The 15,306-nt window shown below is 30.1% G+C and overlaps 1 protein-coding gene across 1 annotated transcript in view; it reads right to left on the minus strand.

The window, feature by feature from the left end:
* The window catches only part of kar (monocarboxylate transporter 10-like protein kar), a 36,893-nt gene extending 21,629 nt beyond the window's left edge, over positions 1-15,264 (minus strand). The window contains exon 1 of the mRNA XM_014436261.3: positions 15,043-15,264. Within this exon, the coding sequence (XP_014291747.1) occupies positions 15,043-15,220 (178 nt within the window). The 5' untranslated portion in view covers positions 15,221-15,264. The remainder of the gene's footprint in view (positions 1-15,042) is intronic.
* Positions 15,265-15,306: the final 42 nt, after the last annotated feature.

The following is a 15,306-nucleotide window of genomic DNA, read 5'->3' on the forward strand; positions in this document are numbered from 1 at the left end:
TTGATATATTTTTATATTTTAAATATTTTACCATAAATTTTAATATATCAAATAATTAAGTATGATAATATTCGGAACCGAACACCTATTAATACTCTCTCCATATAGTCCAGGTGCAGTCAAAAATGACCTCACATAGTATAAAACAATTTATAAGCACCAACGTTTCGCTCTACTTTGCAGGGATAAATACAATATACAACAAAACACAAAATGTAAAAGTATAAGATGACATGAAATATAAAGAAAATCTTATAAATTTCCTTTTTCATAACCATCGCTTTCCCCCTTGATATATTAATTCCTTGATTTATTTCGTCTTTTAATTTTTACTACATTTGTCATTACTTTTCTTGTATCTATTATTCTATCTGAAATTATTCCACCCGTTCATTTCATGCCTAATACTTATTACTGATTTTTTTATTTATACTTATTTATGTACATCTTATTTCTTTTTACTTTAATTACTCTGCTCATTTTTGTGATAATTTTTACATTTTTTCCCATTCTATAGTCCGACCATAGTTTACTTTATATTTCATGCCATCTTATACTCTTACGCTGTTTACAATATTTCAAGTTTTTTATCCTTCGTAAAATCCTTAATGCTCCTTACTTTGTCACAAATCAAGTCATCCATCAGGACCTCAATATATCATATGTTGCCGATTTGGCCAGAACCAGATACCGTTCCTTCCATAATAAACTTCTCAACCACCCAAATCCACTTGTTTCTAACCTGGCTTCTCCTTCATTACCTAATAATCCTCCTAGGCGTCTGAAAAGAAGATGGCCTCGAGATCTTCTGCTCTAGAAATGTTATTGGAGTTTTATTAGTGGGTAGATTCTCCACATGTTTTTATCATGTTACTATGTCACCTACAGCAAATTTACTTGTTGTATATATGTGTATACAGTTGTAAATATCAATAAATAAATTATTAAAAAAAAAAAAAAAGTTTTTTATATCTCCTTGTTAGCCCTGATGAAGCTCTGTAAAATTAGGCGAAACCTAGATATTTAAAAGATTAGTATTGGTACTGAAAAAGCTTCTTTTTTTTAACTGCTTTTGATTTAATTTTCTTTTTCTTTCCAATCTCTATCTCATTGAAGTTTTTATATAATCAGAATATAATTAAGTAGTGACAATGTAAGTCAAAACTGTATAGCCAAGTTGACAGCAGAATCATTTGGTAATTTCCAAATTTCTAATCCGTAGAAGAGGAAGAGAATGTTATACATTACCCTGGATGTCTTCAAATACTGACCATCAATACACATCCACATCACTAATATTGATGTACTTTACGAGTATTGAGAATTCAAAATTAAAATATAAGCACAAAGATAACAGTATCTTACAGCACTTTTATTACTATTTTATGTATTTAATGCTGAATATTTGACCATACATTATAAAAAGCGTTCATTGCTTGAATAATAAAGTGCAGAATGATGAAAATTGAATACTTCGACACGTAATTGGGCAAGCCAATATGAGCAATCAACGTTTAACAATTGAGTGTACAAGCTTTCGCTATAAGTAATTGAAAGCTCTATTAATAGCGCACAAGGATACATATTTGAGCTTGAATACGCATTTGCCACTAATTTATGTATAACAAAAGAGTTTCGAAGACTATATTGATCTATCTCCTCAATATTACTGCAGAGAGTATTCTCAAACAAACGTTTCATTGTTCTGTCACAAAATTAAAATCTGAAAAAATTGATAGAATAAATCTATTATACAAGAAAATAAGATTTATGACGACACTCGTTTGTATCAATAATTAACAGGGATACGAAAAACATAAAAAAGAGATTCAGGGAGATAGGAAGCAGTTCTTCTTAACTTTCCTAATAAAGTTCAGGGAGCATTTATTTAGGCAAGTGAGGTACAAGATCCAAGGAATAGGATTTTTACTTTCACATAACTATATATGTGGTAGTGGATAGCTCATTGGTAAAGCAATAGAATACTGACTCCTAGGAGTATTCGAATCCAGCTGTAGCAGATAATTGTTACCTGTAGCTGTTGAGTCAGCTCTGTGAGTTCGGTAGTTCTCGGGGTCCACCCAGCCTCATAAATTGGGTCTCCTTAACTGGGTAAAAATTTGACGGTCGAGCGTGAATCTGACCAAATCACCTCCTTGCACAACCGTTGGCCTAGTAATAGTACAAATTTAATTAAATTTAATATTTGCAATATATAGCAAGGAAACATATTGATTGAAGATGCAACTGCGATTCAGCAGGTTCTCAATCAATCCCGGATCAACAAGTTCTGATGATTCTCTCAAAACTCCAGGCAGTTTATCTATTAAAATACATAATAAAGTTAAAATACATAATAAAGCTATTTTTTCAAATTTGGTTTAATGGCAATCTTGAGGCATATGAAACTCGGAGCTGACAATTTATTAGTTGTCATATCCCTCTGTGCTGTGCTGTTCCCCACCACTTACGTGTATGTTGTAGTAGTTTATGAAAACTTCGTTTCGTTTGCTCATGCGCCATGTATGCACTAAACTATTTCCTTCCCAGGTACGATTTCTTTATTTTTATTTTTTTGAAACTCAAACATTATATTTTATAATTACTTTAATTCTATTTAGTAGGATAATAGTAAGAATTAAAATAGAACTGAAAATTCAAAAAGTTATTCTATTTTTGACACACAAAGACGGTTCACAGCAATATGACCGCCCACGCAGATTGACCCTTACACCTTTGTCCCGGTTATTTTCCAATTTGTCCTTATCATTACTATCTGCCTTCCTAATAAGAAACAGACAGAGACATCCCACGGTCGTCAAAAAATGGGGGGGGGGCCTAAATACCAGCCCTCTAAAATTGCCGATTCAAGTTTATCTAATAATTTTAGAATAGTGCCCATGTTTAAGAGAAAAAAAAAAGAAATAATCTTTGAATTATTGAACATTTTTTCTTCCAATGTTTTATTTATTATTCTACTCTCTTCTATTGTTAACGGTTCTTTTTTTAAAAAAGAAGAAATAATACTTATGTTGTGCTTGTTTTCTGAAAATTCATGTAGGGATTTAAAAAAAGGGGGGGGGAGAAGGGAATAGATTGGATAACGTGACACTTTCGGTCGGTTAATTTTATCGAAAAAGTTGCTATCACATTCCAGAGGATAAATCAGCCTAAATATGTACATTCAGTTTTATACGCATTTCCGTTTTTGAGTTAGGCTATTCACATACACTTAAACAGATTATTTTGTGATACTAGGTTATTTGAACTTAAGGACCTCAAAACGTTTATTTTCATCGAAAACTCGAATTTGAAATGGAAAAGGTCTTCAAAAGTTCTTGGATATGCCTTCCACTTACTATTTATTCCATGCATGGGTAAGTGAAAATAAAATCTCTAATTATAAAAATATTTTATTCTTTTTAAAACAAAGAAACGTTACACAATGTATGGAAGTGCAATGATAAGTAAAATATTGGAAGAAAAAGTGTTTAGTAAATCGATGATTATTTTTTTTCTTCCTTTTTAATATTTTCACGGACATTCTTTTTGCCTTTCTGAAGTCTTCGAAGCACATACATATTAAATTAACCTTACCTTAAGGTAGCGGACTTTGGAATCGATTTAAAGTATTCATTTTAAACAGGTCCCGATCTGCCAGCCGGGTAATTGTATCAATACGGTCTTTGCTCCAAACCTAATCCCAAGTCCTTGAACTTTATAACCTCACTTCACAAAAAAAGTGGCATGGTGGCTTGAAAAAAAAAAGGAATACATTTTTTAATCATTTTGTGAGACGACTGTAAACCATACGAAACCATAAAACCACAATATTTACAAAGAGGCCAAACTATTCGAAGAATAAGGTATACCTAAGCATGAATAGGGGTATTCATGAGGTGTTAAATGTAATATGTTTTACCATGTTAAATGTTATAAGTATAGGATTGTGAGCAGCCCTATTTAAAGTCATGTTAAATGGTAAATGCATAAGAGCTCCTCGCGGATTTGAGCAACTTGTTTTATATCCTTTCCTTCCAAAACTTCATGCTATTGTTTACTTCAACGTTTTCACAGAAATAATTTATTACATGTTTAAATTTAATGATGAATGTTGTAATAAATTTAAATGATTATTTACTACATCAAAATCTGTGCCTCTGTAATAATATGTCCCTCATACCAGCAATGTGCACCGGTGTCCTATGGGGTACGTAAGGCCCCTCGCACACTCTAAGAAAGAATTCTTAGAATTTTAATTGTAGAAACAAGTACGGAAGGAATCAGGGTCACTATGTGCACACTATTAACAAAAAGAGATGAGTGGGCATTCTTAGATCTCTGTTTCAATAATGACAGACAGAAGAAAACAACATATTCAACTACTATAGGGTATCTACGTTCATACATAGATTCGTATTTATAGATTCATACATAACATTCTATGAACTCTATAAACGATTAAAAGGCCTTCTTTATTAAATAAAGTACGTCAACATTTTCCTTTCTGTAAATAAACACAGAGCCTAACATATACAGAAATCAAGCTATTGATTTCGTTGACACAGTTGTTGTTGATGTTGATATATGTTAATATTTAAATTAAGAATGAATCAAAATATCTCACCAAATGAAGTTTTTCACTTCTTCCTTCAATGCCTTCGTTGCATTTTGTATTTGTATAATACCGGTTTGCATTCCACGGAAGATATGTTATCTGCATCAAATATTTCATTAATGGTCAAAATCTCCTAACACACTTAAGAGAAGTGAATAGAAAAGTTAATAATTTCTGTAATGAATTCTCCCCGGATAAGAGAACGCTCTATTATACTTAATCGGCTTGCAAGTAAATGAAGATAAAAAAAAAATGTGTGAGCCGAAAAATCCACCCTAAGGACATGCTCTGACCTGGGCTCCAACAGGTACCCTAGAAAACAGAACTGATAGATATGTATGGAAAGTCCTTACAATTACAAGATTGATCTGGGGTCAGAGCCTTAACACATGGAGGAGAACTAACAATGAACAGTTGCGGTGAGCTGGCTAGACATGTGGTTCGAAGCAATCCATCAGGACGACTATACGCAATGAATGCCAGTATAAGCAAGAGACAACGCTGAAGGCCAAAAACCAAAAATACAGAATCTACAAAGATGCGAAAGGGCTACATGCAGCAAACTGGAAAGCAGTAGCCCAAGATAGGCAGGCTGGAGAAGGGTGGTTTGGGCGATCAACTATAATTTGCAGAATCGTCAATTTTGATCAGTAACTAACTATACATAGTTTTCATTAAAGTAATAATAAATTAGGATGAAATGAATACATAATAGATGGTTTCATCCCCCCCCCCTCCGAGCTCTTAGACTATTACTGCCCTTCTACGTACATGGACTAGAACGCTTTTGACTCATTTGTTTTTTTACGAATTTTATTAATTTACTTAATGAATTACTGCCATTACTACACAGCGAGAGCAAACCTAGATATTTATTGGCAATATGTACCTTTTTACCTTCTCGAAATACATTACATAGATTCGGACATGCTATTCCTTATTACTAACTAATCGTTTATACTTTTCCTTTTCAACTTTTTATTTAAAACTTAATATAGTATGATGTTTAAAATAAAGTAGTTTTTATGATATTTGCCAAAATAAATTTACAAAATGTTGATTCTTGGATACTTAAAAAAAAAAAAAATTGGTTTACGAAAAACAATATCTCAGTCTCAGGAAAGATTAGACGTACAGATGTATGCTAGCACTCAAATTAAAGTCCTGTAAAGTAGTTTATAGCGTTTATCTTTTTAGGAATAGTAGATTTTACATTTTCTAAAATAAATTTACAAACTGTTGATTTATCGATGTTTAAAAAAAAGGTTTGGTTCAGGAAGTACTATATCTTAGGAACAATAATTCGTGCATACATGTCTGTTAGGGCTTATATTTTAGAAAATTATAAAAAGGTAATTTTTCATAAAAAAAAAAATTAATCAATATAAAAATGACTGAATGGTCTAGTTAACAAAAAAAATTAAATATATTTCATTATTTCTTGAATAATTTAGAAGCTATAATCATATCAGAAAGGTCAAACAGTAATGCTATTACGTAAGGTTTAAAACCCATAATTAAAGAAATGGAAGTGATCTATATCAGAAATTTTAGCTCAATCTATTTTGAAAATTGATTTATCAGTCAACATTTTTGGAAATGGATCATCGATCAAATTGTTTAATTTTTTTTTATTATATTATTCGTAATTCACTTACTATTTTACTTACCAAAAAATGATAGCTCAGTTCATATTTCGAAATATATCTACTTCGCACACAGAAAAGTTTTCTGATTTTGTAACGCTATTGAGAATATACAGATGAAAAATAGTAAAGTTGTAAGGATGGACAATTTGAAATAATCCGGATAAACCCTCATCTATCATAAATAGGATACAGTCATAGCTCGTGAGTAATTGAATGCCTTAAATTTCTTAAACACTATACTATATTAAGTTTTAAATAAAAAGATGAAGAGGGAAAGTATAAACGATTAACTATCACTTAGCAATATTATGCCTGAATCTATATAGTTTTATAATGGTTACACAAATCAGACCTTTTTTTTTTAAACATCCAGGAAACAACATTTTGTGAATTTATTTTTGCTAATATCATACAAAAACTAGCTCTCATTTGAGTGTTGATAGATTTTTTTTTTTTTATTGTATTATCTCAGGAACTATTAAACGTAAATAGCTCTATTAGGGCTCATATTTTAGCAAATTTACTCTACTTTAATTCATGTTTTATTAGGTCTTTTAGTGTAGATATTTTTAAAAATATGGAGCTTCGAATAAAAATTAATTTTTTTTTTTACTTTTTGAAATAGCAGCCTATTTTTATTCCCCATAACTAATGTCTCTGTCGTACTTGAGGGGAAGTTTTATAGTTTTGACTAATAACTATATATAGTTTCCATTAAAATAATACAAAAATGAATGAAATAATTATTGTTTTTCCCGAATTCTTGGACCAAAACCGTTGATTTCTTTTAATGTAACTACAGACTAAAAAATATTATTTCAGTAAACAATTAACGACTATTCAAATAATACAATGTATCTGCAGGGCGTATTATTTTTTTTTTTTAATTACAGGAAAAATACAAATCATAATATCTATTTATATATATTATTCCATTTCAATGAAAACCATAGGAACGTGCATAAACAAGCTTGTTATAGATACAAAATAACTTATTAAATTTTGAACAAAAGCAAACCAAAATAAGTTTCAAGTTTACACAAACAAATTAAATACTTGTTAAAACGTTTGTGCAGTGAACTTACTTTCAAGAGTAAGTTTATAAAGTTGCCTAAATGGTTATATACGTTAGCAAACGTTTTATTGTACTGAATATTCATTTAAGACTCCATTGACAACTTTTTTTCCCGACAATTTTGATGATTTAGAAAAGAGGCTAGATAGGTTTTAGTGTCGGTGAATAAAATTAAAGTTTTAAATATTTGAATTGATTTTCAGAATGAGGTTACAAGATCCCCAACTCCTGGTTATAGGTATTTAGTATCAGCCAGGATGAAAAAAAGGCAGTTATCTCACCCCAATTTTTTATTACTTGAATAAAAACTATGAATAATAACTAATAAAAATTGATGAGTCTGCCAAGTATAGGTAGGGGGATTAAAAAATTGCGGCTATTTCTAAACCTTAAAAAAAACATTGATTTTTCTTTCGGAGCGCTATATCTTAAAAACTACCAACAACAATAGAAAATCTAAGAGAACATTATTTAAAGTAGAGTAAATTTGCTAAAGTATGAGCCCTAATAGAGCTATTTACGTACAATAGTTCTCAAGCTATAGCTTTTTAGAAAGCAAAATTTCTTTAAAATCTTCTGAAAGATTAGTAGTAAGTTAATTTATTTTGAGAAATCTATATCTCAGGAACTATGTGACGTACAGATGTCTATTAGCACTCAAATTAAAGCTAGTTTAATGGACTATAAAGAAGTTTATGACCTTTACCTTCGTAGGAGTAGTAGTTTTCATGATATTTGCTAAAATAAATTGATTTATAGTTGTTCGGACAATAAATTTTATTTATGAAAAACTTTATTTCAGAAACCATTGGACGTACAGATGTCTGCCAGCACTCAAATTAAAGCTAGTTAAATTTACTAAAAAATAGTTAATTATGTTTATCTTTGTAAGAGTAGTATTTTTTATGATATTTGACAAAATAAACTCACAAAATGTTAATTTCTAGTTGTTCGTATAAAATATTGGATATTTGAGAAAATATATCTCTAGATCCTAAGACGCACATATGTCTGCCAACACTCAAAATAAAGGAAATTTAACTTACTATAATGTAGTTTATGACACTTATCTTCGTAGGGGTAGGAGTTTTTATGATATTCACATATGAACATATATTTGGCAAATGAAAATTTGTCTGAACAACTATAAATCAATTTATTTTAACAAATTTCATGTAAACTATTACTCCTACGAAGATAAACATGATAAACTACTTTATAGCTCATTACACTAGCTTATATTTGAGTGCTAATAGACATCTGTACGTCAAATAGTGTTTGAGATATAAATTTTTCAAAATAAATTCACTAACTACTGATCTTTTAGTACGTCCTATACAACATTTTTATGAAATATTGCTTCTTAAAAAGCTATATCTCGAAAACTGTTTAACGTAAATAACTCTATTAGGGCTCATATTTTAGCAAATTTACTCTTCTTTAAATAACGTTCTCTTAGGTTTTCTTGTGTTATTCGTACTTTTTAAGATATAGAGCTCCGAATGAAAAAAAAATTTTTTTTATCGCTTTGAAATAGCCGCCATTTTTTATTCCCCCACCTATATTTGGCAGACTCATCAATTTTGACTATTAATTATACATAGTTTTCATTAAAATAATCAAAAATTGGGGTGAGATAACTGCTTTTTTTTCTCCTCTTGGGCTCTTGTACTAATAGATATGAATTGGAATTTAGGAAGGAACAGTACCTTCTATCTTTCCCAAGGGGGATAGTCTAGGCTTACTATTTTCAACGCCTAGGTAGTTATAAGGTCTGGGAAAAAAAGAATAATTGGCCCACGTGCCTGAATATTACTCCCCACTACTAGAACTGCCAATTCCAGCACAATAACCTCTCTTTTCTTTGCACTTTCTCTTACCTATATAAGGTTTACATAGTAAGGGGAAGTATTGTGATCGCGCAAAATTTCGAAGTTGAGTTTTCGACAGAATTTCACGTTTTGAAGTTCCCAATATCCAATTTTCGAAAATTGGTCTGCATGTGAATAGCAGACCAGCAGACTAGCTCAAAAAACAAAAACCAAAATTACATATTTAGGCTATATTTATATGACTAAGATATAACAGACACTTTTTCGCTAAAATCGATCAACAGGAAGCCACTTTAGAGAATCGATTTTACACTTCTATTTTTTTTTTAGGATTTTCTCAAGAACAACTCTTAGTAAATCAATGTATAATTATGTGTTCTTTGATATCAGACAGATATAACAGTCATTGAATGAATCTAACAGGGACTTAGATGAGAATTTTTCCAAAAAAAAACTTTTTTTAAATTGCTTTTAATTTGTTCTAATTTGAAACCAGGAGACCCGGCAATGCTTTGCTATTGCTATATTTGAGGATGTATATAAATTAATTGAACACTATTGAAACTTTGATATCGATTAATCTATAGATGAATTAATAAAATGGTAACTATAGTAACATAAATGGTAACAACTAACTTTGCTGTATAATCGCTAATTCTGGTCCGATTTAGGTGATTTTTTCTTATACTTTTAGACTATTTTTTTATCTATGATAATGTCATATATACACTATACAAAATATAATAACCCTCACAGTGTTTCAATATTAGCATTATACAGAAACAATTCAGACTGACTGACCTACCAAAGTGTGGTCAAAGATTTTTTAGGAGTGAAACAAAGTTGATATTCGTTTTTAGCACCTCGATGAACCCTTAACAACGAACTTCCGAAAAAATCGGAAAAGAACATATTTATAAATTTATAAAAAATATTGACTGTAGATTACTGATTGGAAAAGATGGTCAGGGGGGGAGGGTCGGTCAGCAAAAACAACATAAATAAACAAAAAAATATTTATTTATGCCGACGTTTCGACCTGAGTTTCAATACAGTTCCATTGTTCTATACCTTTGATGAAGACCTAAAACTCAGGTCGAAACGTCGGCATAAGTAAATAATTTTTTGTTTGTTCATGTTGTTTTTGCTGACCGCACCCCCATCACAAAAAATCTTCACCCCCCGACCATCTTCTCCAATCATTAATTAAAAGTTCATGTGGTATAATCAGGAATATTATTTTTCTGTTGTTTTTTTTTTCATTTTCAGAAAAAGACAAATCGACTGGCATATTATCACTATGAACATTTTTATTCCTTTTAGGGAATAAAAAATGTTTTGAGACTAAAATAGAATAAAATTTATTTATTTAAGCAATATTAACCAGTCACAAGAAAGTGTAATGATTATAAATAAAATGCTTAATTTTGTAAAAGTGCTGATAGATTTTACTATGAATTTTTTTTTTAATTGAATTATTTCAGGAACTATCGAACGTAAATAGCTCTATTAGGGCTCATATTTTAGCAATAAAATATAGAATAAAAAATGGCGGCTGTTTCAAAGCGATAAAAAAAATAATTTTCATTCGGAGCTCTATATCTTAAAAAGTAGTCACAATACAAGAAAACCTAAGAGAACGTTATTTAAAGAAGAGTAAATTTGCTAAAATATGAGCCCTAAAAGAGTTATTTACATTAAATAGTTTTCAAGATATAGCTTTTTAAAAAGCAACATTTCATAAAAATGTTGAATGGGACGTACTGAAAGATCAGTAGTTAGTGAATTTGTTTTGAAAAATTTATATCTCAAAAACCATTTGACGTACAGATGTCTATTAGCACTCAAATTAAAGCTAGTTTAATCAGCTATAAAGTAGTTTATGATGTTTATCATCGTAGGAGTAATAGTTTACATGAAATTTGCTAAAATAAATATATTCATAGTTGTTCGGACTAATTTTCAATTGCCAAATTTTTATTCATATGTGAATATCATAAAAACTACTACCACTACGAATATAAGTGTCATAAACTACATTATAGTAAGTTAAATTTCCTTTTTTTGAGTGTTGGCAGAAATATGTGCGTCTTATGGATCTAGAGATATGTTTTTCATAAATCCAACATTTTATAGGAACAACTAAAAATTAACATTTTGTGAGTTTATTTGGTCAAATATCATAAAAACTACTACTCCTACAAAGATAAACATAATTAACTATTTTGTAGTAAATTTAACTAGCTTTAATTTGAGCGCTGGGAGACATCTGTACGTTCAATGATTTCTGAAATGAAGTTTTTCATAAATCAAACTTATTTTCGAACAACTATAAATCAATTTATTTTAGCAAATATCATGAAAACTTAACCCTACGAAGGTAAAGTTCATAAACTTCTTTATAGTCCATTAAACTAGCTTTAATTAGAGTGCTAATAGACATCTGTACGTCCCATAGTTCCTGAAATATAGAATTCTCAAAATAAATTAACTAACTACTAATCTTCCAGTAGATTTTTAAGAAATTTTGCTTTTTAAAAGGCTATATCTCGAGAACTATTGGACGTAAATAGCTCTTTTAAGGCTAATATTTCAGAAAATTTACTCTTCTTTAAATAATGTTCTCTTGGATTTTCTAGTGTGTTGGTAGTTTTTAAGATATAGATGACCGAATGAAAAATTAGTGTTTTTTAAAAATATTTTTAAAGATCCGCCATTTTTTAATCCTCCTAGCTATAGTATACCTGGCAGACACATGAATTTTGACTAGTAATTATACCTAGTTTTCATTAAAGTAATCAATAATTGGGGTGAGATAACTGCCTTTTTTTTCTTCCCGGCTCTTGTACTATAACCTTTGTGCCTAAGTATGAGAAGAGTCCTCTACAATGTTCTCACCGTTCCAAAATAGGTACATCTTTCTTCTTCCAAGTGATCTCAAAGACTTTACTTCGTGTTTGGTTTATTGCCATTGATTTCCTTAGAAATTCTTCTTGTCATTCAACTAGAACCCACTGCAGTTTTTCTTCATTGTCAGAGCGAAGAACAATACAGTTTGCACATAGATAAATCTGTACTAATATTGTATTTAAGTTCCACTTTCCAATTACTGTTCTTTTAGTCCTTTCATATATTGGGAATTTCATTTACGAATATGATGAAAAGAAGAGTACTAAAACTGTCTCCTTGATTTACACTTCGTGCCATAGGGAAAGATTTTGAGCACATGCAATTTTTTCTTACAATATCATTTGGCTATTGGTAAGTTGATTTAACTCCACGAATTAAAGTAGAAGGCACATTTTTCGCGCTCAAGGCCTCCTGAATACTCTTGTAACAGTCAGGGCCTGCTTTGATGTAAAACTACAATTTGAAACCGAACATTTAAATTCTATATTGTTTATAATATAGTATATAATATCAAAATATTCAAAAAATTGTCTCTCAAAACGCTATTCTTTTTCATGTCAATAAATTCATAAAATTTAAGTTTTAAACTAATTTCAGAACCAAAATATTAAGCATAAGTCTTGTTTTAACCCGACTACCAGATCCCAGATTTAGTGCATTTAGTTTTTAACTAAAAAGCAATTTGCAATGAACAAATTTCATTTTTTTTCTTTTTTATTGAGTTGTATGTGTTCATAAGTAAAAGGTTTACCCATTAAGAGTTTCTACTTTTGTGTTTTGTTTTCCGTATACTCCCAGGTAAATATATTTTTTTGGAAAATACTGTATTTTTTTTCTAACAGTTAACGTGAATTTTCCAATAGGAATTAATTTATTTTTTTACCTGACCTAAACAAGAGGAACAGTAAACTTCTTTGAAAAGTTAGGAATTGAACTATCACAAGAGCTCAACACCGGAAGTTCATTATATTGAGGAAAAAAAACTAAATCTTTCGCACATTTTTCTCCAAGTGCTCTGTATCTTGAAAAGTATTTACTTAAAAAAATGTATAAACCCTTTTTTAAAATAGAGCATTTTCATGGAGAATTTTCTAATATTTGGATCTTAAGGTAACTCTTTAAGTTCAATATTTTTCGAGATAGTTTTCGGAACATTAATGTTGTTTCTTTAATAATCTGGAACAACAGTTTGTGAATATATTTCCTGCTATTCCTAGGAAATTAATTATCATAACATATTTCATGGTCCGTTTAGTGGGCTCTAAATTGACCTAATAAAACTCTTCATGTTCAATATTTTCCGAACTATCTAATAAAATTTTAAAAAGGTTCTTTTTCTAGACCTGAGCCGTTAGTACTGGAATACGAAAACAGTACTGTACACGCTTCTAACAGTCTAGAGTGGTAGTTGGAACAGACCCGATATTAGCGATAGAAAATCCCACGGTCAGAATGTTACGTAATACTTAACCGAGTGAACGTTTCCTTAAACATGAACAATGACCCAGGACCGAGATGGACCTTCAAAAGGTCACAGATATTCAATTCCGATATATATTTTAATATAAAAAAATAATACAATCAGCTTCCATCCATTGAAATCAGATTTTAAATTTGGTTCATGTTGCTATACAAGTAATGATATATTTCCGTATAATATAAAAAATTATTCCATTTCCTTCAGGACATATATTGTATTAAACTGCTTGATAACACAAAATACATAAAACATTTAATAATTATTCATAAACATTACGTATTGTATCAAGACCATAAAACTGACACACCGATGACAGATGTCACTTGATCCAGTCCTTATCAAGGAGGATTTGTATTTTATTGATATCTTAAAAATTATACAATTGTATTAAATCAACCTTTTCAATTTATTAAGAAACATGAAGAAAGTAAGTAGTGATGTAAAATTTTTATGAATGCATAACAAAAAAAAAAAAATCTATTCAACTAAAAGAAGATAAATTTTCAAAATCTATAAAGCTGATAAATGATTTATTTATAATTTAATTATAATATAATTTTTGATTTAAAAAAAAATTTTTTTGCTAAGAGGCTGAATATTTTATTATAAACTGATTGAAAAAAGTAATTATACAGTTTGAAAAATGTATTAATTATCAGTAGTAATCACGGTACATACACATCAGTTAATTTCTGTGTTAAAAAATCAATGCCAACAAATCTACCAAAGATAATGGAATGGGCTCCTTCTAATCGTTCCTAATCTTAAAACTAAATAAATAAACCGTTGAAATTTAGCTAATCGATTCAAATAGCGATACTAAATCTAATTATTAAAAAAAAATCAAGAAAATAAATTAGCTTGTCAATGGGGTGAAATACTATAACAACAATCTGCGCTAAGTTTAAGGATATAGACACAAATAAAACAGAAAAAATGAACGAATGTTAAAATGTTATTTATTCAAAATTTGTAATAAAATAAGATTCATAATTTTATTTTTATGAGTATTTAATTTTTCTGACATCTTTTTTATTTTCTAGATTTATTCTAATACTGACAATAAATACTTCCTACTACGGCAAGGCGAAAAGAGAAACGATTATTTTTGTAAACACACTGACACTCGGTAACAGAAAAGCATGTGTTACACGTAGGGGAAGGTAGCAAACAGATGATGCAATTTCGCCGCTCTTTTCAACCACAAGTTTCACTGAGTTAAATCATTTAAAGTAATACATTTCTTAATCCTTTAATGGATCTCAATTGCTTTTGATGGATTGAAATTAGTTTCTTTAATTAATTACTAATTGGAGCTAATCGAGTATAATTTGAAAAACTGTTCGACTTAACAATTAAAGGTAATAAATGAAGAAGCGATGTTGCATATATCTTATTGAGCAGGAAGTTCATCTAAATTGGATAAGGTGTCAATGGTACTATAATGGGACGTACAAATGGCTGAAATGGATCCTAACCTGCTTTAGAAGAAGCCCCAGAAACATTATCGTTCCTAAGTTCCTCTTGTAGACGTTCATATATTACACTGTAGCAGTTCATCAGGCCAAATATGAGACCGTTGACAAAAAACGAACCGAGCATAACAAACCAGGCTCGGGAGCCGCCGTCAGGAGGTGGGCACTCGAGATCAACCATCTCAGAGCGCGTGAACGAGCCAACTGAGACTATCACAGGAATATTGAATGAAGCAGATGTTGCTGGAATACCGCCCGCCCTGCCCT

Source organism: Halyomorpha halys, unplaced genomic scaffold, assembly GCF_000696795.3.
Source record: "Halyomorpha halys isolate HHAL.00 unplaced genomic scaffold, Hhal_1.1 Scaffold1847.1, whole genome shotgun sequence".
Taxonomy (NCBI): Eukaryota; Metazoa; Arthropoda; class Insecta; order Hemiptera; family Pentatomidae; genus Halyomorpha; species Halyomorpha halys.